Source organism: Protopterus annectens, chromosome 4.part0 (assembly GCF_019279795.1).
Source record: "Protopterus annectens isolate FY-2018-M chromosome 4.part0, PAN1.0, whole genome shotgun sequence".
Taxonomy (NCBI): domain Eukaryota; kingdom Metazoa; phylum Chordata; order Ceratodontiformes; family Protopteridae; genus Protopterus; species Protopterus annectens.
In genome coordinates, this window is record NC_056733.1 from 919,785,503 (window position 1) to 919,809,494 (window position 23,992).

Genomic DNA, 23,992 nt, shown 5'->3' on the forward strand with positions numbered 1-23,992 from the left:
CATAAACAAGGGGGCACACACTCCTACCCCCTCTTCAGACAAGCCATAACCTTGTGGAACACAGCTCTAGACTACCAAGTTCATCTGCAAGCACAATTCCTGCCAGGAGAGAAAAACACACTGGCAGACGACTTAAGCAGAAACATCATGGATCCCCACGAATGGGAATTGAATCCGCAAATATTCAGAATGATAACACTAAAATGGTGGAGCCCGGACATGGATCTGTTTGCATCCCCAATGAATTGCCAGCTACAGAAATTCTGCACAAGGAGTTACCATCCACAAGCATGGAAAGTGGATGCCCTCTCATTCAGCTGGAAAAACCTGCAAGTATACACTTTCCCACCTCTACCTCTCCTTCCAACGGTACTCATAAAAGCCAGGCAAGAAGAGCCAAAGGTGATCCTGATTGCACCAGACTGGCCACGCCAGCACTGGTACCCAATCTTAAAGAACTTAGCACAAGAACCACCCTGGATTTTGCCTCAAATCCCTCATTTGCTGACTCAGCACAACAATCAGATATTTCACAGCCAGCTAAATACCTTAAACCTAGCTGCATGGAAAATTCCTTAGTCAAGCAAGCAATGCCTCTGTCCAAAGCTGTTATGGATGTCATTCTAGAGGCCAGAAGGCCTAGTACCAGGAAAGCCTATTCGGATAAATGGAAGAGATTCTGTGCCTGGAACCAGGCTCACAGCCTTGACCCTCTTGTCCCAAACATTCCTCAGATTCTACAATATTTAGCTGAGATGCTGGACAAGGGCCTCTCTTTTTCATCCATCAAGATCCACGCCTCTGCCATTTCTGCTCATTACAACACGGATCCACCGATTTTCTTTAATCCTTTGCTCAAACAGTACCTCAGAGGGGCTAAAAACAAGACCGCCCCGTAGAGCACCTACTCCAACTTGGGACCTCAACTTTGTTTTGGAAAAATTAACTTTACCTCCTTTTGAGCCAGCTAACACAGCAGAATTAAAATGTATCTCTTGGAAAACTGCTCTGCTACTGGCCATAACATCAGCACGAAGAGTTTCAGAATTACAGGCACTAATAGCAGTGGAACCTTTCCTCATCTTCCACCAGGACAGGGTGTCTTTAAGAACTAACCCTACGTTTATGCCAAAGGTGGTATCCAGTGTAGCTCTAAACCAAACTATTCACCTGCCAACTTTTTATCCAAAACCACCGAATAAAGGGTAGAGACTACTGCATTCTTTGGACTTTCACAGGCAATTACGCTTCTACTTGGACAAAACCAAAGCTTTCAGAAAATCTGAGCAATTATTGGTAGCATATGCTGCAGGAGCACAGGGAAAAGACATTTCAAAACAGACTTTCTAAATGGATAGGACATTGTATATGTTTCTGCTATACACACCATGGGAAACCTGTACCTAGCAGCATTAGATCTCACTCCACCAGGGCAACAGCCACTTCAGCTGCCTACCTCAGAGGAGTACCCACCAAGGATATTTTGGAAGCAGCAACATGGAGTTCTGTGCATACCTTCACCAAGCATTAGCCTTTCTACTCCAAATCCAGAGCTGGCTTCACCACTGCTGTGATGCAGGGCCTTATAGCCAGCCCTAATGCCTTATAGAACCAGCCACCCTACCTCAGCTTTGGGATTCCACCCAAGTGTAATGACTGCAGCAGTGTAACACGAACATAGTACAGTTTTGTACCTACCATAAATGTAGATGTTGGAGTGTAAACACTGCTGCAGTCCAGGTTACCCTCCCTCCTTCCCCTCTTACTTGCTGGAACGTACCTGTCTTCTACCCTTTACCTATGGGGAGTATTTGCTGGTAACTGAAAATTGTTTGCTTTTCTTATGTATACATTACTAGCAGTTTGAATTGCCTACCTATTTGGGGGCACCTGACATCTGGGGCAAGAAAAACTGAAGATAATGGCGTCGGCTGCATCTTGTATACCCCTGTCGCACTGACGTCAGGGAGGAGGTGACAGCAACCGACGCCGGACCAAGACTTTGGAACTCAGGCCAACTGGGGAACCCCCTGACGGCAGGATAACCCAAGTGTAATGACTGCAGCAGTGTTTACACTCTAACATCTACATTTATGGTAGGTACAAAACTGTACTTTCTGTACTAGGGAACATCACTGCATGGCTTGGAAAGTGGATGCCCTATCCTTCCCCTGGGTCAATTTCTCAGTCTGTGCATTCCCCCACTACATCTCATCACCAGGGTACTCCTCAAAATAAAGGAGGAAAAACGAAAGACAATTCTGATTCCTCCAGACTGGCCTCTGCAGCAATGGTACAGGCTGCTGCGCAGCCTGTCCCCACTGCCACCATGGCATCTTTCTCAGACCCCAACCCTCCTGACCCAGAGACTAGGAGAATTCATGCATCCCCAATTGCAGCCCCTCAATTTGGCAGCTTGGCTTATTCCCTGACCACTGATCAGTCTGCCAACTTCAGTAAACCGGTTCTAGATGTTATACGTGAGGCTAGACGCCCTAGCACTAGAAAGTCTTATGCTGACAAATGGATAACGTTCTGCACCTGGATTCAGGCTAAGGGAGCTGATACGGCACAGCCCTCCCTACCGCTCATCCTGGATTACCTTGCTGACCTGCTACACATTGGTCTCTCCTTTTCCTCTATTAAAATTCATGCCTCTGCTATCTCTGCTCATTTCCACACTAAGCACCCCTTTTCTCACACCCTGTGATCAAACGGTTCCTGAGGGAGGGGCTAGCAACTTGAGGCCACCCAGAAGAGCACCTACCCCAGCTTGGGACTTAAACTTTGTGTTGGAAAAGCTCACCCTGCCCCCCCCCCCTTTGAACCAGCATCTTCAGCAGAGTTAATTTCTCTCCTGGAAGGCCACTTTTCTTCTGGCCATCACTTCAGCCAGAAGAGTCTCCGAGCTACAAGCACTCATGGCTGTAGAGCCCTTCATGTTCCATGCTGACAGGGTGTACCTCAGGAGTAACCCATCCTTCATGCCCAAAATGGTGTCCAGTGTGGCTCTCAACCAATCCATTCATTTGCCCACGTTTTTCCCTAACCCACAAAACCAGGGGAAAAGGATCCTGCACTTTCTAGATGTGCACAGACAGCTCAGATTCTATCTAGACAGGACCAAATCATTCAGAATGACTGATCAATTACTGGTCAGCTTTGCTGCAGGGCAGAGGACAAAGCCATCTCCAAACAAACCATTTCCAAGTGGATAGCACACTGCATCCATTTCTGTTACAAGCAACACGGGAAACCTTCCCCTATGGCAGTCAGGACCCACTCTACCAAAGCAGCCTCCACCTCTGCAGCTTTCCTTATAGGAGTCCCCACCAGGGACATCCTGTGGGCTGTCACATGGACATCTGTTCACACCTTCAAGCATTACTACCTGCCTGTCTTCTCCAAATCCAGGACAGGCTTTGCCACTGCAGTCTTGCAGGGCATCCTAGCCACCCCTAGTCTCCTTGACTGCCTCCACCATTTTACTCCGCTTTGGGAATCAACCCAAATGTGATGACTGCAACAGTGAAACATGAAGAGCATAGTACATTTGTGTACACTTATCATAAATGTAGATGTTCGCGTGTATTCATTGTTGCAGTCCTGGTTTCCCTCCCTCCATCCCCCTCTTCTTCTTCTCTCTCTTTCCTTACAAGGGACTTTTTGGTATTTATTTACTACAAGTGGGGTTCTTCCACCATATCCTGGCTCCCACTTGGGGGCTCCTGACAGGACAAGAAAAACTGATGTAATGGCGTCAGCTGCCTTACTTTATACTACTGATGACCTGACGTCAGTCCTGAAGGGACAGCAGCCGATGCAGAAATACTAAGCCTCTGGTATTTGCGCCAGCCGAGGGCTTCCCTGGCAGGGATAACCCAAATGTATTGACTGCAACAGTGAATACACTCTAACATCTACATTTATGGTAAGTGTATACAACTGTAATTTCTAATATCTCCTTTCTCTCAACCCTCCAATTTCACTTCTAAAAATGTCATGTAATCCCCATATTGCAAGCAGTCAAATCAAATCTGTGCTGCTGTTAGTCTAAATGTGTAGAAGGCACTTCTTCCAGAAAACATTCTATGGCTTTAAACCAAGATGTAGTTACAGCACAGTTGTCTGCATTCTCCAGAGTGAGGATGGCTCGAAGGTTGTGTTTGTTTAGGCTCTGAGCATTGAGCAATAACACCTTACGGTTACTTGTAGAATTTTTCACAGTATTGGTAGTTCTGTCTTTTTGGCACTGCCTAAAAAAAGGCTCTAAGGGGGGTGGGTAAAGTTTTAGCCAATGTCTGAAACCCTAAGGGGGACAGGTGCAACTCATCCTTGGCAAAGCAAAGTAGTCTTGACCACGTTCTCCCATGCTGACAGATATTCAATCCATCTATACCCCTAGAGTTTCAAGACTTAGCTAAATGTACTAGATGTGCTCACCATCCAACCAAACACTCTAGTCATGGGTGACTTCTGCTATCCTTCTGTGGACTGGGAAACATACACTGCCTCAAACTCAGAGGCATACTGCTTCCTGGACTTCATTAGCACAAACGTTCTGCAACAGATATTGCACACTCTGGCCAGAGGATCAAACATACATGATCTGGTACTCACCAACATGGGAGAGCATTGGTGAACAATACTACCTACATTGATCAGGGTGATGCAACAAATCTACTGGTTGATAAATTCAACTCAGACTTCACCCCCAGCTCCACCAAGTGACATCCCCTCCTAGCATAATTCTCCCAGCTGTCGGCAGAGACCAGGTGCTGGTAGCACTCGCTAAAGCAAAGAACACTGCCTCAGTGGGTCCTGGCATCATCTCCTGAACAGTCTAAACCGTGACCTGTTAGGACCACTTGAGGCACTGTTCAGCTACAGCCTTGAAATAGTTGATGCTCTAAGTGAATGGAGGGCCACAACAGTCATTCCTCTCCACAAGGTGGACCATCAGTTTAACAAGCCTAATATGCAAAGCCATGGAACAAATTATCATGGAAACTATGAACAGGGACATTGACAACCTACAGACACTGGACCCATCCCAGTTTGGCTTTAAGGGAAGGTGATGCTTACTTAACCTGGTAGACTTTTTTGAGAGGGTCACCAAGGCATTGGATGTGGGTAAAATGATGCATAGTCTGTATCTTGCTCTGGCTAACGCATCTGATGTAATATCCCAATCAAGCATTGTTGAGCCCTCTGGTGCACCTGCTGAGATTGCAGAACCCACGGTATGTCCAACTGCACCTTTTGATGCCCTAAACCGTGACATCGTTAGAGGCTGGTATGGCTTTGGAGGATCTTACTGTGCCGACTGCTTCTACAGGGAAGGAGGACAGAGGAGAATCATTTCAGAGGGACCAGAAGGTATTCCACAGACTTTAGCCAGGGAAGAGATTCCTGGAAAGTTAATTGAGGTATGACAGGGCTCTGAACTGCCCCGCTTGGTTCAAGTGGACATCACGCCAAAGTCAGAAAACAAAGCTGGGTCACTTCACTTCCTTTGAGAGGAAAGGAATGGCTGTATTTATCTCAAGGCCTGCTCAAAGCCATTATGGCCCCTAAAACTTCCTTTCTGCTTCCCCTCCTCCTCGTGCCCCTCAAAGTACCAGTTGATTCATCGTCCTGTGAAGATGCCACTGACCATTCTGTGGCCTTCCCCTTTCAAATTCAGTCTATTGGCCAGATTCCTTCAGATGATGAAGACTCCATCCCTGACTTCCCTAGTGGAAGAAACTTCTTTTAGGGAGGCAATTATAAACATGAAACATGTCAGTGGGAGTCTAGGCAAATGCCAAAGATCAGGCAAAGGTGTTAAAAACCTTTTGGAAGTGGGCACTTCTGCCCCTTCTCCTTTCCTTCCAGTTCTGGATCCCCTTTTGGACACTTTGTGAGTCAGGAGGTGCAGATGCAGAGTTCAATCTCCTGCTCATAAAAGACCAGACTGGTTTTGCAAAGTTCCTGATTACCTTAAATTACTGTAAAATAGTCGTCTGGCAGACCCTTTTGCAGTTTTCCTCTCTTCTGACAAACCTAGGTTGCTGCTGAGTGTTAGTGCCCTCCGTACAGACAGATAATAACCATGGGTAGGTGGGGAAAGGAGGTTTATACCTCCTGTATTCTGTCATTGAGGGCTACTAACTACCAGACCCAGATGACCAAGTATCTATTGGCCATACTCAGCCCTTTGAAAAAGTAGTGGTGGATTCACAAGGCTCAGACTAGAAACAAATGCTGTCCCTGGAGACACGTGCTACTGAGATAGCAAGATACAGTATGAAATGATGAAATGTAGCTCTGATGCCGTGGAGGCTCTTCCAGACACAGTGTGAAATGTAACTGATGCCATGGAGGCTCTTCCAGACACAGTGTAAAATGTAACTGATGCCATGGACGCTCTTCCAGACACAGTGTAAAATGTAACTGATGCCATGGAGGCTCTTCCAGACGGTATAAAATGTAGCTCTGATGCCATGGAGGCTCTTCCACGGTGTAAAATGTAACTGATGCCATGGAAGCTCTTCCAGACAGTGTAAAATGTAACTGATGCCATGGAGGTTCTTCCAGACAGTATAAAATGTAGCTCTGATGCCGTGGAGGCTCTTCCAGACAGTGTAAAATGCAACTCATGCCATGGAGGCTCTTCCAGACACAGTGTAAAATGTAACTGATGCCATGGAGGCTCTTCCAGACAGTGTAAAATGTAGCTCTGATGCCATGGAGGCTCTTCCAGACACTATAAAATGTAGCTCTGATGCCATGGAGGCTCTTCCAGACACAGTGTAAAATGTAGCTGGTGCCGTGGAGGCTCTTCCAGACAGTGTAAAATGTAGCTGATGCCATGGAGGCTCTTCCAGACAGTGTAAAATGTAACTGGTGCCATGGAGGCTCTTCCAGACGCAGTGTAAAATGTAACTGGTGCCATGGAGGCTCTTCCAGACACCGTGTAAAATGTAACTGATGCCATGGAGGCTCTTCCAGACAGTGTAAAATGTAACTGATGCCAAGGAGGCTCTTCCAGACACAGTGTAAAATGTAACTGATGCCATGGAGGCTCTTCCAGACACACTGTAAAATGTAATTGATGCCATGGAGGCTCTTCCAGACACAGTGCAAAATGTAACTGATGCCATGGAGGCTCTTCCAGACACAGTGTACCATAGTACAACACCTGCTCCGAGTCAAAGCAGATGGTCGGACCGGCTCCGGGTTAATAACAAGAACATTAGTAACCATCAACCAGAACTCGAACAATAATAACCAAGTAAACAATTTAACAGTAACCGTTCTGGTGCAATCCCAAAAAAAACCTAACTATGGATACCAACAACAAAAAAAAAACAAACCGCGCACGAACACCAGATCCAGGAGATAACATCTTATCGGCAACAACAAGTTGCTATCGTGAAAAATAAAACCGGTGACTTTAACATTTTTAATTATTCATGTATTGAAATTGATCCAGCACTTGTGGAACTTTTGGCGAAGGGTAACGCCTTCGTACCTAATCAACAGATGGACATAGTTCAAACAGTTAAAGACTTAAAACTTTTTGTGAGGAAACTGAATTTGAACCTCTTGTTTGGCAACTCTGTTTATGTAAGTCATCCTTTCAGAGTTGCCAGCGAGTACAATCCTCCTTTACATCCCGCATTGAATTTGTTTGAAACTGTCAGAGTTGGACTTGAGATATTTAGTGAATAATCGTAATTAATTGTTTTATAACAATATGCAAGTAACTAACACCACTCGAGATGAAACTCGAGATGAAATTAGTTCACTAAACATTTTCAAGTCACTTAAAGTGAGAGCAGTAAAACCTGATAAGGGTGGTGGTCTAGCTATTTTTGACCTATCTGATTACATAGAGTGCAGAACATTTTAGACAGCAACACTTATGATAAGGTATCAGTTAATGAGGTCAGTGTCGCTTATAGCCGAATTAAAGGCTATATTAACGATTTTATTTATAGAGGGGTTTATTGATGCTAACTTATACAACTATATGACCATAATTTGGCCAAAAATTCCTGTTTTATTTGCGGTGCCTAAAATCCACAAGAATGTATCTAGTCCACCATTTAGACCACTAATTGATGGTCGTAACTCGATTACATATTCTTGTGCAAAAGTAGTAGATCACATATTAAAGTATTTGCTAACAGAGTCACAAGTTTGCAAAGACTCGTGGGCATTTTTGAAAAATATAAATGATACACCTTATGACAACGACATTAATTTCATTACAATTGATGTAGTAGACCTCTATACGTCAATTCCACACCTTGAAGGTGTAGAATGGGTCAACTTATTTCTTTCTAATAACGGAGTCCCTAATAAAGAAATTTACCAAGTGACAACCCTTCTAGACATCATCCTCACCAACAATTACTTTTCTTTTCACAACGAGGTATTTTTACAGAATTGCGGGGTAGCAATGGGCTCCCCTTGTGGAGCAAGCTTTGCTAACACCGTTATGGTGTATTGGGAAAGGTATTATATATTTAAACACATTGAATGGATGTCTAATATTATGTACAATACGCATTTCCTCGACATATTTATTTTATTTAGAGGTAACTTAGAATTAGCCACCAAACTTCTTGACTATCTTAACATTACAACAAGTATTTTTTAAATTTACATTTAATTTTCAGGAAGTAAGTATGAATTACCTAGATGTCAATCTAGTCAAAGATGTGGCTAATAGATACATCTCTAAATAGAAAAAGTACATTCTGTATTTCTTTCTTGCATTTTACTAGCTCACATCCTCCATCACAAAAACGAGCTATAATAAAAGGGCAAATGATAAAAGCTGCCCGGATGGTCCCTCTTTACAGTGACTTTGTTACAGAGTGTAACCCATTAGAAAACATGTTTCAACAGAGGGGGTTACCCATTGGATTTAACTAAAACATTATTCAGCGAAGTCAAGTTAAAAAGAGAGAACGGTTCTATTATTCAGATTCTAAATGTAGGTCAACCTTTGCACAAAAAAAGTTTACCTAATTTTAGTCCTCCTGTAGATAGCATTACCGTTACAGAAAATATAACTGAAGTAAATTGTGTTGAAACAATAGATAGTGGAGCTGAGTTTTGAATGCAGCTTTGTTACTACATTTAACTCTGATAGTACTAACATGAGATATATATTATATAAAAATTGGGAACTATTTAAACATGACAAAAATCTGTCTACCAAATTTAGTGATTATCCTAAAATTATTTTTAGGACAGGCAAGAATTTAAAAAGTATTCTTGAATCAAGTAAATTAAAAGAATTTAATAAAAAAGTGGGAATGTACACCTGTGGCTGTTGTAGTATGTGTAAATTTGTTACTACAGGTACAAAATTTACTATTAATGATAAACAATACTCTACAAATTGAACTGTAATTCTAAATTAGTTGTCTATGTAGCTTCCTGTACATTATGTAAGGCATTCTACATAGGCAAAACTGAACGCCATTTACGAGATAGGATATATGAACATACTTATGCAATAGCTACAAGTAAAGTAGAAAATGCATTAGCCAAACATAGTATGTCGCACGAAGGTCATAGTTTTAAATTTAGAGCAATTGACCAAATACAGTATGATATTAGAGGAGGCCCTTTAAACTTGTTCTTGGAAGAACGCGAATTGTCATTGCAACTAAGAACTAACGCATTTGTTGAGCCTGGCTTAAATGAACACTAACATTGCGTGCCTTCTTAAACTTAAAAGCCTGGATAGGTAGGCTTTTTAATACATTATTTACCATTAGTTAGTTATTTAATTATAATAATAAAAACTATATACACATTTCAATTATTTAATTATTTGGTTAGGTATTGAACAATATAAAATGACAATATATATATTTATTTACCATGACATTTTTGTATATCACTACTAGTTTGTGCCCTTAACATTAACGTAGACTTGCTTTAAATTCAACTTCATTATCTACTGTTTTTAGACAAAGCTTGTTAAACTTGTTTATAAAGAGTAAACAATTTGTCGATTTATTGTTAGGTGGTTGTGTAAGCAACAGTTCAAAATTTGATGTGTTTTTAGCATTACATTGTTGGCACTATTTTGTGCAGCATTGATACAATGTTTTTCTTTGATCATGTGACCAGATCAGTATATAAAATGGTGGTTTTTAATTGTAATTTATCTGAAGAAGTTGCCTCATTGTAGGCGACGAAAAGCGCTTCATATTAAAGGGATTTTATTTTGCTGACCGTGAGTTTATTTCCCAGAGCCTTTGTTTCGTGGATGCAAAGGTTCATATCCTGAGGATACTTCATTCCCTTTTTCCAACTTCCCTCAGTGAAAAAAATAGCACTTTTTAGTGCCAGAGAAGACAGGTGACCTGAGAGCTGCTATGGATCTCTGTTATCTGAACTAGTTTGTAAAGAACTCCAAGGTGTGTGTTACAGAAGATGACTGGATGTGCTGTATAGCTCTTCAGGACTTGTACTATCGCATAAAAACAAACGGATGCTCTTGAAGATACCTACACTCCTGGCTGGGAGCCAGCCACTGTCAGTTCAGAGTCCTGCCCTTTGGTCTCACCACAGCCCCCAGGATATTAACCAAATACATTGCAGTGGTAGCAGCCCATCTAAAACTGCATGGATTCAGGATATTTTCTTATTTAGATGACTGGCTCCTCATCGCAGCAACCGGGCATCTCAGAAAAAGCCAGGGTTACTTCAGTTTTCCCAATCCCTGGGAATCTCTTTCAATCCTACAGAGTCCCACCTTCAATGAGTTCAAGTCTTGGAGTTTATAGGTGAGGGGCTCGTCTAGATACAACCATTCAGCTCGCTCTTACCACACAGAATTCATTTCTTGAGACTGCATTTCAGACAGGTTCTTTCACACCCCTCGCCCCCAGCAAAAATGGTTCTCAAATCCCTAGGATCGATGGTTGCAGCGATTACCTTGATACCTACTGCTCGTCTTCATATGTGAATCCTCCAGTGGACTCTGGCAATACAGAAATCCTCAGAAATCCTTTCTTCGACAGCCTTTGCAACATCCTGTAAAATTATCTCTGGTATGCAAGGACTCCCTAGTGTAGTGGATTCAGTCTGATGAAATTTGTCAAGGATGTCCCTTTATCCTTCCCCAAATGCCACATTGACCACAGATTTCTCCCAATTGGGGGGGGGGGCTGTCCTGGGACAAGACTGTTTAAGGTACCTGGTCCCCAGAAGAAACCAAATTACATATAAATGTCTTTGCAATGAGAGGGTGTGATGCCCGTGCCCTGGCCTAGCAATCAAGGAGCCACAATCCTCACCACTAACACCAGAGAGGGCGTCTCGTATGAGAGGAAAGGATAACAAATACACACAGTAAAGTGCAATTTCCTTTAAGAGCACACAGAGATCACAGTCAGTCTGGGGCTGGTCACTCCCTTGCTCTCCAGGTCCCCAATAAGACTCCCCACTGGCACAGCTATAGGGTCCAGATCTCAGCCAGCTGTGCAAGCTAAAATCTTCAGTATCCTCTGTCCAACCAGTGCTTCGTGTCCCTGCCAGAGTAGCTGAGACACACACTTTGAGATAAGAGTTTATACAACCACACACACACACTTCTGGGGAAGGCTGGCACAGGTTCTCCAGCTGTGCCCCTTTTACCCAGACTATACGGTAGTAATCACTTGCCAACACCCAGCTAATATCAGCTACCCAAAGGTCCTTAAACGGGTGTCCAATTATTACTGTGCAATATTATCCAATTGGTAGTATGACTAAACAGTCTCAAGGCTTATTAGAATGACTTGGTACAGGATCCGTATATACATGCAATGTACTCTTAGAGCTTAACTCATCGCTACACAAAACAGCCACAGTTGAAAGGTTTTAAAATATTTAATAAATCAAAACCACAAGACAATACTTTCTACTACAGAGATCTAGTCAGTTCAGAGATCACACAGAAATACTTTAAAATAATTCAGTAGTACAGTTCTGACATCACAGAAAAACACAAGTCTAATCTTTCTAGTTCCTAGCTATTCCTAAAAGAAAGCACAAGTCTAAGATAACTTAAAGAAAACAGGCAGAGTGCGTGCTGTGAGTTGGATGATCGACAAATATGCTTAATGTCTTCTGGTTCTCACTGTTTAAATTGAAACTGCAGTTCTGCTAAACATTACATCATTCTTCACCCTTCCTGGAGTTCCCAGGCTACACATTAACTACATTTACATTTTAACATCTCCCTTTTGTTATCTTGCTGCTGGTCAGGAGCAGAGCAATAAAAATACATTTGCATGTTTTAAATCTAGCAATTTAACTCTTGGTTAAAACAATAGAAAAAATTTCTTCATCTAGACCCCTCGGCACCACCCTACATCAAAGGATCACACCACATGCTTTACTTTGGTCAGTAGAGTGCACTGTTGTCACATTTATTTCCAGTTCCACATGTAACAGTATTTCTTTACATTTAAGGCAACAAGCCTGTAGTTTGCATTCATATTTACAAATGACAGAATTATCTGCGCAATTCTATCTGGCTAGGCTGGCAGCCTTCACAGAGGGGTTATTTGAGTTGCAGTCCTTTCAAAACTCCTTCCTCTAGGGACAGTTGCTATCCAGATGGTCATTAAGTCAATTATTTGGTATGTCAGCAAACAAGGAGGAACCAGATCTTACCCCTTTGCCAAGAAGCAATGAGAGTTTGGCAGTGGGTAGGCTCCTCCATCCGCTTTCTTGTAGCAATGCACATATATTTCCAGAAACGAGGCTGCATTCAGTTCTGTGAACTTTCTTCCATGAGGGCAATCCAGGGTTGCTGTAGCTGGTTACTGTCCCATTTCATTGAGGAATAAATGAAAATAACACCATCGGATATAAAAGTTATGTACTCACCATAACTGTGTTTGTGTTGTCCATTTTCATTCTTCAACCCCCCACCTTCCCCCCATCCATGTCTTTGGGAGTGACCTGATGAAGTTTTTTATTAGGAATCACAGCCCTGTTTAAGCCCCTATTCTGTTAATATTCCACTTATTAATTTTATATTTCAAATGTAGTACAATAGCAGCAGACTTGATCTAAGGTAATGTAGTGGTCAGGGGCATTGTGGGTAGAGAGAGGAGCTAGATAGTCTGATTCTAGAGAAAAGTGGCAGAGTCGGATCAGAGACCCATTTGCTGAAGAAGAGTGAAAATGGGCAACAGAGATGCATAGTTATGGTGAGTATGTAACTTTTAATGTCCTATTTCAATGTTACAGTATTCTTTTTGTGGGATTTTCCATACAAAAGCTTCGGCTTGGCTGTTGCAGCTGTGTGGGATGTCACACGTAGGGCCATAAACCAGGTTCTTTAAATGTGACGTCTGCACACAGACCTCAGAACTTTTGAGCCGCAGACCGGCACATTGTGTGCTTCACTCCTTCAGTGCAAACGTCTAAAAAGCTAAGTACCCCGTTGGGTTTTTTTCTTCTGTTATCTTGCTAAGCTTGCTTTGTTGTAGCTAGCCATAGCCGATGTCAGCTAAAAAGGGTCGATGCCAATGCGGGCTCCAGATTTCCCATGACCGCTGTGTTTTTTGCTTAGGCCGGGAGCACGACCACAACGCCTGCTCCATTTGCCAATCATTTGTACCCAAGACTCTGAGCAGCCATCTAGCCACCCTTAATCTTTGTAGAATCAACGGCTTAAGCGTTTAGCCCTTAGGATGGATCCCAAATCAGAGACCTTGACAGAACCCTTGCATAAGAAGGCCAAGTTTCCTAGGCCCTCAACCTCTGCCGCTCCGCTACCGAACGACTCGCCATCTTCCGATTCAGTGTTGAGCGGCACTTGGAAGAACAGTCTACTTGAGCAGTGACCTTTGTGGAAGCCATTTTGCAGCAGACCGGCACGTCCCAGAGCCAGCCCAGACTCAGACTGTCGTCATGGTCGAGGGGGAACTAAGCTTAGTAGAACCTCCTTTGGAAGCTACTACTGTTATATCGGCATCCAAATTCAGGCCTTAAGCCTAATTTCACTCCGTCCCAAAGAAAACAAAAGGCCAAAATGTCACCATGACTAAGGAAGGACTACCTGACTGCAGTCCTTCACTTCCTTCTTGATGCAGGCCTTCATGGCCCTCAGCCTCATCTCCTTCTACCACTGCTAAGCCCTGGACCTGCTTCTGCTTCTTCTCTCCCCCCTCCAACCTCTTAGGACAGGGAAGAAGAGCAAGAGACTGATTACTCCTCTTCTGAGGAGTCCATCTCTTACACCTCACAAATTGCTTCCCCCCAGGAGTACTACTCCCTAGATGAAGACTCTATTATAGAGGGAGACTCTCCTCCAGAGGATATTACCTTTGGTGAAACTATCACCAAAATGAAAGAATATTTCAAATGGGACACCTCTCAAATGGCTGAAACCCAGAAAAGGTACTTTGAATTGTTACAGGTAGAATCCCCCTCAAGTTCTGCTGTCCCACCTCTCTTCCCTGCATACTTGGATGCTTTCTCCTCTGCATCTAAGACACCAGACTCTCAGCCACCTGCCCCTAAACTCCCAGATTGCTTTTACAAGGTGCCTGAGGATCAGAAATTTCTAGTCAAGCCCCCCCCCCCCCCCGGCAGACCCAGCTGTGATTGCCAAATATCCGGACAAACAATCGAAACTCATTCAGTCTGCCTCAGTCTTACCCACTGACAAAGATAGCAGATCTATGGACAGGATTGGTAAGAAGGTTTACACCTCTTCCACTTTGGCTTTTAGTGCCATCCGTTATCAATGTCCCCTTACTAGCCAGTCTCCTGACTGCCCCACTAAGGCTGACATTTCTTCAAAACTTTCTCTGGCTGCCCAAGTAGCCAGTCAAACTATCAGATGCAGCTATGATGCTGCACAGGCTTCTACCCACTCTACAGCATCTGACCCTGTTCTCAGGAGATATTCCTGGCTTAGACTTCAGCACCTACCAGAGGACTGTCTAAAATCGTGGATGCCCCCCTGGACCCTAATTTCCTCTTTGGAAAACATTTTGCAGATCTGTTCAAGAACCTGCAATAAAAGAGTAAGGAATTACAAAACATTAAACATTTATTGGTGACTCCCATCCCCAAATAGTATAGGAACTACCCGACCAAGGCCACATTTGTCAGGCGTAACCCAGCCCATGCTGGATCTGCCTCTTCCAGGCCCAGAAGAGGTACCAGAAGGCCTACCTCTTCCAGGACTGCTGCCCCTCAGCCTCCCCGTAGGCAGCCCTTTCAAGACAGAGGAGACCCCAACAATGTATGACTGCCTTGCCCACCTTACCCCTCTCTGCCTGTCTGTCTCACTGCCTGCCCTTTTGGAAGACCATCACCACAGACTGATGGGTTTTGGCTGTCATCCAAAAGGGATGCTTCCTTTCCTGGAAGGAAAGGCCACCCCTAAGAAGTGTTCCCTTTCTCCCCAGAAATCAAAGGTATCTTTTGCCACAAGTCCTGACAGACTGTCTGAATCTGGCTACCATAGAACCTGTCCCCCAGGACAGGAAGGAAAAGGCTTCTACTCTCGACTCTTTCTGGTTCCCAAAAAAGACGGACCATGGAAACCAATCATAGACCTTTCCTTCCTAAATCTATTCTTACAGGTGCCCACCATCAGAATGTTGTCGCTCCCAAGCCTCATTCCTGTCATACCTGCCAAAGCCTTTGTGGCCACATTGGATCTAAAAGAGACTTAATTGCACATTCCCATACTACCCTCCCACAAAACAATTGTTTTTCTGTAGACTCCTCTCATTTCCAGTTTACTGCCTTGCCATTTGGTCTGTCCACTGCTCCCAGAGTATTCACAAAATGCCTGGCACCTGCCATTCCCCATTGCAGAACACAGAATTCAGATTTATCCCTACCTAGACGACATCCTGATTCTGGCAGACTGCAGAGAAACCTTTCTGCCCATCTGCTATTCACCATGTCCCTTCTACAAAATCTGGGGTTTACCCTCAACCTCCCAAAGTCATCCCTAACCCCAGAGCAAGACGAGATATTTCTGGGTTGCAGAATCAGGACTGACCTAATGAAGGCTTTTCTACCCCAAGACAAAGTCTGGTCTCTGACCCCCTGCTGCAGACCCATGTAATCACTGCAAGGCAATTTCTAAGGACCCTGGACCTTATGGCAGCAACCATCCCTATGCTGCCACTTGCCAGATTGCATATGCGAAGGCTACAATGGTATCTAAAAAAACATTTGGTCCCAACACCAGCATCCCCTGGAACACTAAATCACACTCTTACCCTGCCTAAAGGCAGGGGTTCACTGGTGGATTCAACAAGTACAGCTCAATCCCGGCCTTCCCCTTCAGCCCCCACTTCCAACTCAGGTAATACATATACCAGATGCATCAGGCTCAGGATGGGGAGCCACATTGGCATCCTACAGGGGTCAAGCAGAATGGCACCCTTCTCTGAAGGCCAAACACATCAATGTGAGAGAAATGACAGCAGTTCTCCTGGCCCTGAAAACCTTCAGCCCCCTGCTTCTACCAGGTGTGCTCCTATTAGTTACAAGGCAATATCACAGTTATGTGGTATCTCAACAAACAGGGAGGGACAAGCGCATACCTCCTGTGCAAACTAACATTGCGGATTTAGGAGCTAGCCTCTTGCCACAACTTGTCCCTGCAGGCATCCTACATCCTCTCGCAGGACAACAAACAGGCAGATCTGCTGAGCCAGAACATTTTCCCCACAACACGACTGGATACTGGATAGGACAGTCTTCCTGGATATATAGTCCACCGGTGGGGCATTCCTCAAATACTGTTTGCCTCTCCCCAGAACAGACAGCTGCAGACCTTCTGCACCAACAGCTGCTCCCCTTTAGCCTGGAGAGTAGACGCTTTCAGCATCTCTTGGAAGGGGAAGTTTCTATATACCCCCCCTGATTCAAAAAGTCCTCCTGAAAGTCAGGAGACAAACCAAAAATCTTGCTGGTGACTCCCTGCTGGCCAAGGCAGCACTGGTTCCCCATGCTGTACAATCTAGCCAGGGGCAATCACCGCAATTTATAGACCTTCTGACACAAGAAAAGAAAACTCTCATCCACCCACACTTGCAGATGCTGTCACTGATACTGTGGGTGATAAACTTTTAATTCCCTTCAGACACCACTACTCAGAAGATGTGCTTTCAGTCCTGAGGGAGGCCAGGAAGCCTACTACAAGGAAATCATGCCTAACTAAATGGGAAAGATTATCAAAATAGTGTTGGGACAAGGGTAGGCACCTATGCATTGCAGACAGCACCCCCCCCAGTCCTAGCTTACAGTGTCAGCGTATAAAAGGTGGACTATCATACTCTTTAAAGTTCACCTCTCCGCAATCTCAGCCTGCCTACCCCTAGAACCAACCCAGCTAGCCAGGCTTGATGTTAAGCTTTTCTTAAAAGGGGTCCTGTACTTTAGGCCCCCAAGGAAACCCATCCCACCACCCTGGGACCTGAACTTCATTCTGAAAAAGTTAACCCAGCACCCTTTCGAACCTGCTGGGACAGTACCATTCAGATGTGTACTTGGAAAACAATCCTGCTAGTGGCCATAACTTCAGCCAGAAGGGTGTCAGAACTACAGGCCTTAATGGCCTGCCCCCCTTACATGACTTTCTACAAGGACAGGGTAACATTTAGGACTAACCCCTCCTTCATGCCTAAGGTAGACAATGATTTGTCTTTAAACCAGTCTATTTACCTGCCCACTTTCTTCCCCTCTCCCACCAATGAAGGGGAAAGGATTCTTCACTCCCTGGATGTACATAGACATTTGAGATTTTACCTGGACAAAAAGTCCATCAGGAAATCCACTCAACTCTTTATTTCATACCACCCCAGGGCCATGGGCAATGCAGTCTCCAAACAAACTATCGCCTGCTGGATCAGAAAAGCCACTTGCTTCTGTTCTCACCATGGCAAAAACCTCCCACTAGGAGTCCAAGCGCACTCCACCAGAGCAGTGGCAGCCTTCATCAAAGGTCTGGACACTTCTTCTATTATGGTAGCAGCTTACATGGTCCACCATACACACCTTCACCAAACACTACAAACTAGACAGTGTCTCTAGAGCACGAGCAGGATTTGCCAGGGCAATCCTGCAGGGATTCTTAGAATCAGCCTCTTCCACCACCCTTCCTTCCAACTAAGCTTGCCGCGTGGTGCTCGAAGCAGAAGCAGTTCGCAAGTGCCAGTTGGCTGACTTCTGAAATTTTCATTTTCAAGTTTCAAAACCGAAGTCTTCGAAAAAAGCTAAGTACCCCGTTGAGTATCCTTTTTCTTGCTCTTAACTGATGTCAGTAAAAGTTAACAATGTTCTTACCTGTGGAAAGCAAATATCTCAAAGATTTTCATTCGTACTGCATTCCTTGCTTAGGCCCAGACCACGCTGTCCCTCGCTGTCGGTTTTGTGCCTTGTTCAACCCCCAAACTATTCGTTGTCTGTTTTCGCAGCAAATTATTTTGGTACTCAGTTTAACTATCCAGAAATGGCTTCAGTAAGCTGTCCGTCTATCGATATTCCGAAAAAACCCAAGGATAAAGACCAGAGACAGGACCGCATAGGTCCAAAACAGTCTATGATGTTTCCGTTAAGCTAGTCACCAGTTCACCGATACTCAATGAGGCGCTTTCACATCCCCTGATATCCACTACTTCAGATTCACAGGCCTCTACTGAGACCCATTCGGAGTCCAGTATGCTGCGAGATGCTTCGACTATGGAACCTGCGGATGTCTACACCATGGATGGGTCCAAAGCCGCTATGCAGGCACTGGTTTCTGAGGGTGTATTCAGGCCTACAGATTTGCATTTTAAACCAACGCCATCTTGTTCATCAAGGCCTAAAACTTGACCCATGCCTAGAAAACCGACATCCAAACTGCATGGTCAGGCCCATATGCCTAAAAAACAAATGCTTAGGAATGGCTGAAGACCTTATTACTTTAATTGGGGGAAGCCAGCCCTCCCCCTTTAAGAGACCTAGAACTGATTTTCCTTCTGATTCTTCTGATCAGGATTCTGAAATTTGTTTCTTCTGATTACCAGTATTTGCCCTTCTCTACCTATGAGGATTCTGATGCAGAGGATTCCATTCCCTCTGCTTTCCCTCCAGAAGATTTTTCTTTTGGTGAAACCTTGCACACTCTTAGAGGGAGCATTTCCGCTGGGAAAGCCAGGATTTCTCTGACTCCAAAAAGAAGCTTAGGGAATTCTTACTCCTCCTTCAACACAGGCCTTTAGCTATCCCTCCTGTTCTGGACGTTGTAGATGATGCCTTCTTGGAATCTAGCCTGACCCCATACACTTTACCTCCAGCTTCCAGAAAACCTGACCGGTATTAGAGTACCTGACTCTCACAAGTTCCTCTTCAAGAATCCTACTGTGGATCCAGAGACCATTTCCCATGGACCAAAGGGCATTTTAGGCTACTGCTTCCAAAAACCCTACCCCCTCTGATGGAGATTCCAGGGCATTGGACAGATTGGGTAAGAAGGTATACACTTCTGCTATTTTGGCCATTAGGGCCTTTAATTGCCAGTTTCATATGTTAAAGTATCAGCAGCATATTATGGGACTACTTAAACAGAAAATGATGTTGATTCCTGACCGTGCTGAACATAATTACAGGATTTAATGCATTCTGCTGAACAAGTTGGTAAACATAATTTGCAATGTGGTTTTGACTCTCTTAGAAGCATCTTTCAGGGCTGCTGTCACTGGGTCTGTACTAAGAAGCCATGCTTGGCTTAAGGAGCAAAATTTGCAAGATCATATTAAAGCTAAATTACTGGATGCTCTCTTAAACCAAGACCGCCTGTTTGGCAACAAGGCAGAAGTCCTTAAAAAGATGGAGGAAAAAGTGAAATCTATGCAAACTGTTAGATTTCCTGCAAGTACAGCCTCACAGATTTAGTAGGCATTGGCCACCTAAGAATTGGTCCTTTCCAGTCTCTTCCAGGCCTTCAGTCCAAACCCAGGAACAGCAGACCACCTGGGTTACAGTCGCAGGCTGCACACAAGCCTAAGCAGTGGGGGGGCTCCCACTTCCAAAGCTGGAAGTAGTAAGACACCCCCCTATGGAAAAATGTCACAATGACTTAACCTTAACCCTTCCAAGCCCTGCTCTGCTGCCTGCTCCCTTAGGAGGAAAGTTCGCCATGCATGCAAAAAACTGGGAACTCATTACCCAGAACAAATGGGTTTTAAATATAGTTTTCCAAGGATACCGATTCCACTTCCACACCTTACCAGCCCCAAACGGTTAGCCAGACCTACCCCCAAATCAGTGGGTGGAGGCTCAACAGCAGGTTCTCTCTCTCCTAAGTATCAGGGCTATTCAACCCGTCCCAGCAAAAGAAAGGGGACAAGGTTTTTACACGAGACTTCCTGGTACCCAGAAAAGACAGCACCTGGTGTCCTACCCTGGACCTCTCTATTCTAAACACTTTTTTGGTAATCCCAAAATTCAAAATGCTAACACTTCAACAGCTGCTTCCTATGCTAGGCAAAGATGCCTGGTTGGCAAACTTAGACTTAAAGGAAGCTTACCTGCACATTCCAATAAGGGAATCTTGCAGGAAATACCTACGCTAAAGAGCAGGCTACATGCACTATCGGTTCTCTGCACTTCCCTTTGGCTTATCTACTGTGCCCAGGGTATTCACAAAGTGTCTAGCTCCAGCCATTGCATTTTGCAGGCAGAGAAATATTCAAATTTACCCATACCTGGACGATTGTCTAATTCAGGCAGAAAGCCAGGACATGCTATTAAAACATCTAACATTTGTAAAGAAACTTCTAACCTTGCTGGAGTACACCATAAATCCTTGCTGGAGTACACCATAAATGAAAAGAAATCTCATGTGGTACCCTGCGAACAGATTTTTCCTCGGAGCAAGCTTGAACACAACTTCCCAGATGGCTTACCTCATGCCAGAGAAACAAGTTTATTTGACAGCCTACTTCAAACTACTGGCCACAAAAAGACCCAGCTATCTGCAAGGAAAATTTTGCAAGCCCCTGGGGTTCATGGCCTCTTGCATTCTACTAATTCCATATGCAATACTGCATATGGGGAAACTACAATGGTATCTAAAAAGCCTATGGTGTCAACATTCTCAGGACCTGGAAACAATGATTCCTATCATTCCTTGCATAAAGACAGAGTTCCTTTGGTGGGCAGAGGCCTGCCACTTCAAGGGGCTCCCTTTCAATCTACCCTCTGCCGCCCAAACCCTGACTACAAATGCATCAGACTATGCATGGGGGGCTTACTTGGCAGGGCAGTGCATTCAGGGAAAATGGAACCAGAGTCAGATGCACCTGCATGTCAAGCAAAAAGAAATGTTAGCTGTACAGAATTCACTGACCGCCTTCAAGGACCACATCCTTCCAGGACAATTATTGGTAAAGACCGAGACAACACCACATTTATGTGGTACATAAGCAGGGGGAATCCACTCGTACCCTCTATGCAGATTAGCCATGGCTCTGTGGAACACAGCCTTGAGCTACCGAGTGCACCTACAAGCTCAATTCCTCCCAGGCAAACTAAATTCACTGGCAGACTACCTAAGCAGAAATCTCATGCACCCACACAAATAGAAACTGGAACCAAAAATATTCCACCTCTTGAGGAACAAATGGGGGACTACAGAGATGGACCTGTTTGCCTCCCCCCAGAGCTACCAGCTGGACAAATTCTGCACAAGGGCTCCCCACAGTCGAGCTTGGAAAGTGGATGCCGTGTCCTTCACCTGGGAAAGCCTCTCGGTTTATGCCTGCCCCCTCTGCCTCTCCTCTCGAAGGTTCTGCTAAAGATCAAACAGGACAAACCAAGGACAATACTTATTGCACCAGACTGGCCTCGCCAGCACTGGTACCCCCTCTTGCACAGCATGATACTGCTGGATCCATGACACCTACCTCAGACACCTTCCCTGCTGTCCCAGGAGGTGGGCCAGATTCTGCACCCTCCGCTTTAAACCCTGAACCTTGCAGCCCGCCTAATTTCTTGAGCTCTTCAATAGCATCCCTCAGTAAGCAGGTGCTAGAGGTCATTCTGGAAGCAAGGAGACCTAGTACTAGAAAATCCTATGCTGAAAAGTGGAAAAGATGCTGTTCCTGGAGCCAGTCCTAGGGTATGGGCACTACGGTGCCCAGTTTACTTCATATTCTTCAGTGCGTAACAGAAATGCTCCACAAGGGCCTATCCTTCTCGTAAATCAAAATTCATGCCTCTGCAATTTCAGCACATTATAATACTGAACCATCCTTCTCTCACCCCCTGTTAAAGCACTTCCTCAGAGGGGCTAAAAATTTAAGACCCCCCCCCCCAGGCGAGCCCCTACTCCAGCCTGGGACCTTAACTTTGTATTGGAAAAGCTCAGTCTCTCCTTCCATTTGAACCAGCTGCAACTGCAGAGTTGAAATTCCTTTCTTGGAAAACAGCCTACCTTCTAGTCATCACTTCAGCAAGAAGAGTGTCTGAATTACAGGCCCTCGTGGCAGTGGAGCACGTCATTATCTAATATGCAGATAGGGTTTCCCTCAGGACCAATCCTTCCTTTATGCCCAAGGTGGTGTCTAGTGTGGTCCTATATCAGTCCATTCATTTGCCTACCTTTTTCCCTAATCCACAAAACAAAGGAGAACAAATTCTGCACTCTTTGGACGTGCACAGACAACTTAGATTTTATTTGGACAGGACTAAGACTCTCAAAATCTAAACAGCTGCTAGTTGGCTTTGCTGCAGGGGCAGAGGGGAAGGCCATTTCATAGCAAACCATTTCTAAATGGATAGCCCATTGCATTCATTTCTACTATAAGCACCATGGAACACCTACCCGCAGGGGATAAGATCACATTCCATCAGGGCTGCATCTACCTCTACAGCCTTCCTCAGAGGAATCCCTACCAGACACATCCTAGAAGCTGCTACCTGGAGCTCTGTACATGCCTTCACCAAGCATTACCACATGCCTATTTTTTCTAAATCCAGAGATGGTTTTGCCACTGCAGTCTTGCAGGGCTTAATAGCTGGTCCTAATGCTCTCTAAATTCCTCCTCCCTTCCATAGCTTTGGGAATCAACCCAAATGTAATGACTGCAACAGTGAAACACGAAGAACATAGTACAGTTGTGTACACTTACCATAAATGTAGATGTTTGTGTGTTTTCACCGTTGCAGTCCTGGTTACCCTCCCTCCAGCCCCCTGACTTCTCTTGGCTATACCTTCCTCCTTGTTTGGTGTATTTAAGCTTTCTGGTGTATTTTCTTTTTGTTGGAGGTGTAACCTAACATATAATTGCTTCCCATTATGGGGGCACCTGACAATCTGGGGCAAGAAAAACGGATGTAATGGCGTCAGCTGCATGTTATATACCCATGATATCATGGAAGAAAAGAGAGCATCTGACCCTGGAATCCAAGACTTTGATATTCAGGCCAGCGGAGGGCCACCTGCAGGCAGATAATCCAAATGTAATGACTGCAACAGTGAATGCACAATAACATCTACATTTATGGTAAGTGTACACAGCTGTACTTTCTTCCTCTAGTACACTTCTTTATGCCGGTTCTACAATGGATTCTAGCTGTACAGTGGTCCCATTGTGTATCAGTCTCTAGCTTTTCAAGTAAAGCTCACCCTGATTTGCAAGCAACACATTTACTGGTTGATGCAGTTAGACAATCTCTTTCTGGGCAGACCCTTTGTTTTACCGAACCCAGTAGCTACAGTGATCACGGATGCTTCTCTACTAGGGTGGGACTGGGGGCATTTTTTGGGAAGAACTGTCCAAGGCATGTGGTCCCCCTCATGGGTCCAAGTTGCATATCAAGGTCATAGAGATTAAAGCAGTCTTGCTAGTATTGCAGTTATTTCAAGATGTTCTTCCCTTGAGGACTGTTGCAGTTCAAACTGGCAACATATCTGTAGTCTTGTACATCAACAAGCAAGGACGAGCTGGATTTTATTCTC

General features: G+C 44.5%; 1 protein-coding gene across 1 annotated transcript in view; it reads left to right on the forward strand.

Annotated features, from left to right (window-relative positions):
* The window catches only part of SPPL3 (signal peptide peptidase like 3), a 1,529,337-nt gene that overhangs the window by 1,198,581 nt on the left and 306,764 nt on the right, over positions 1 to 23,992 (forward strand). The window contains exon 7 of the mRNA XM_044069819.1: positions 7,478 to 7,611. Within this exon, the coding sequence (XP_043925754.1) occupies positions 7,478 to 7,611 (134 nt within the window). The remainder of the gene's footprint in view (positions 1 to 7,477; positions 7,612 to 23,992) is intronic.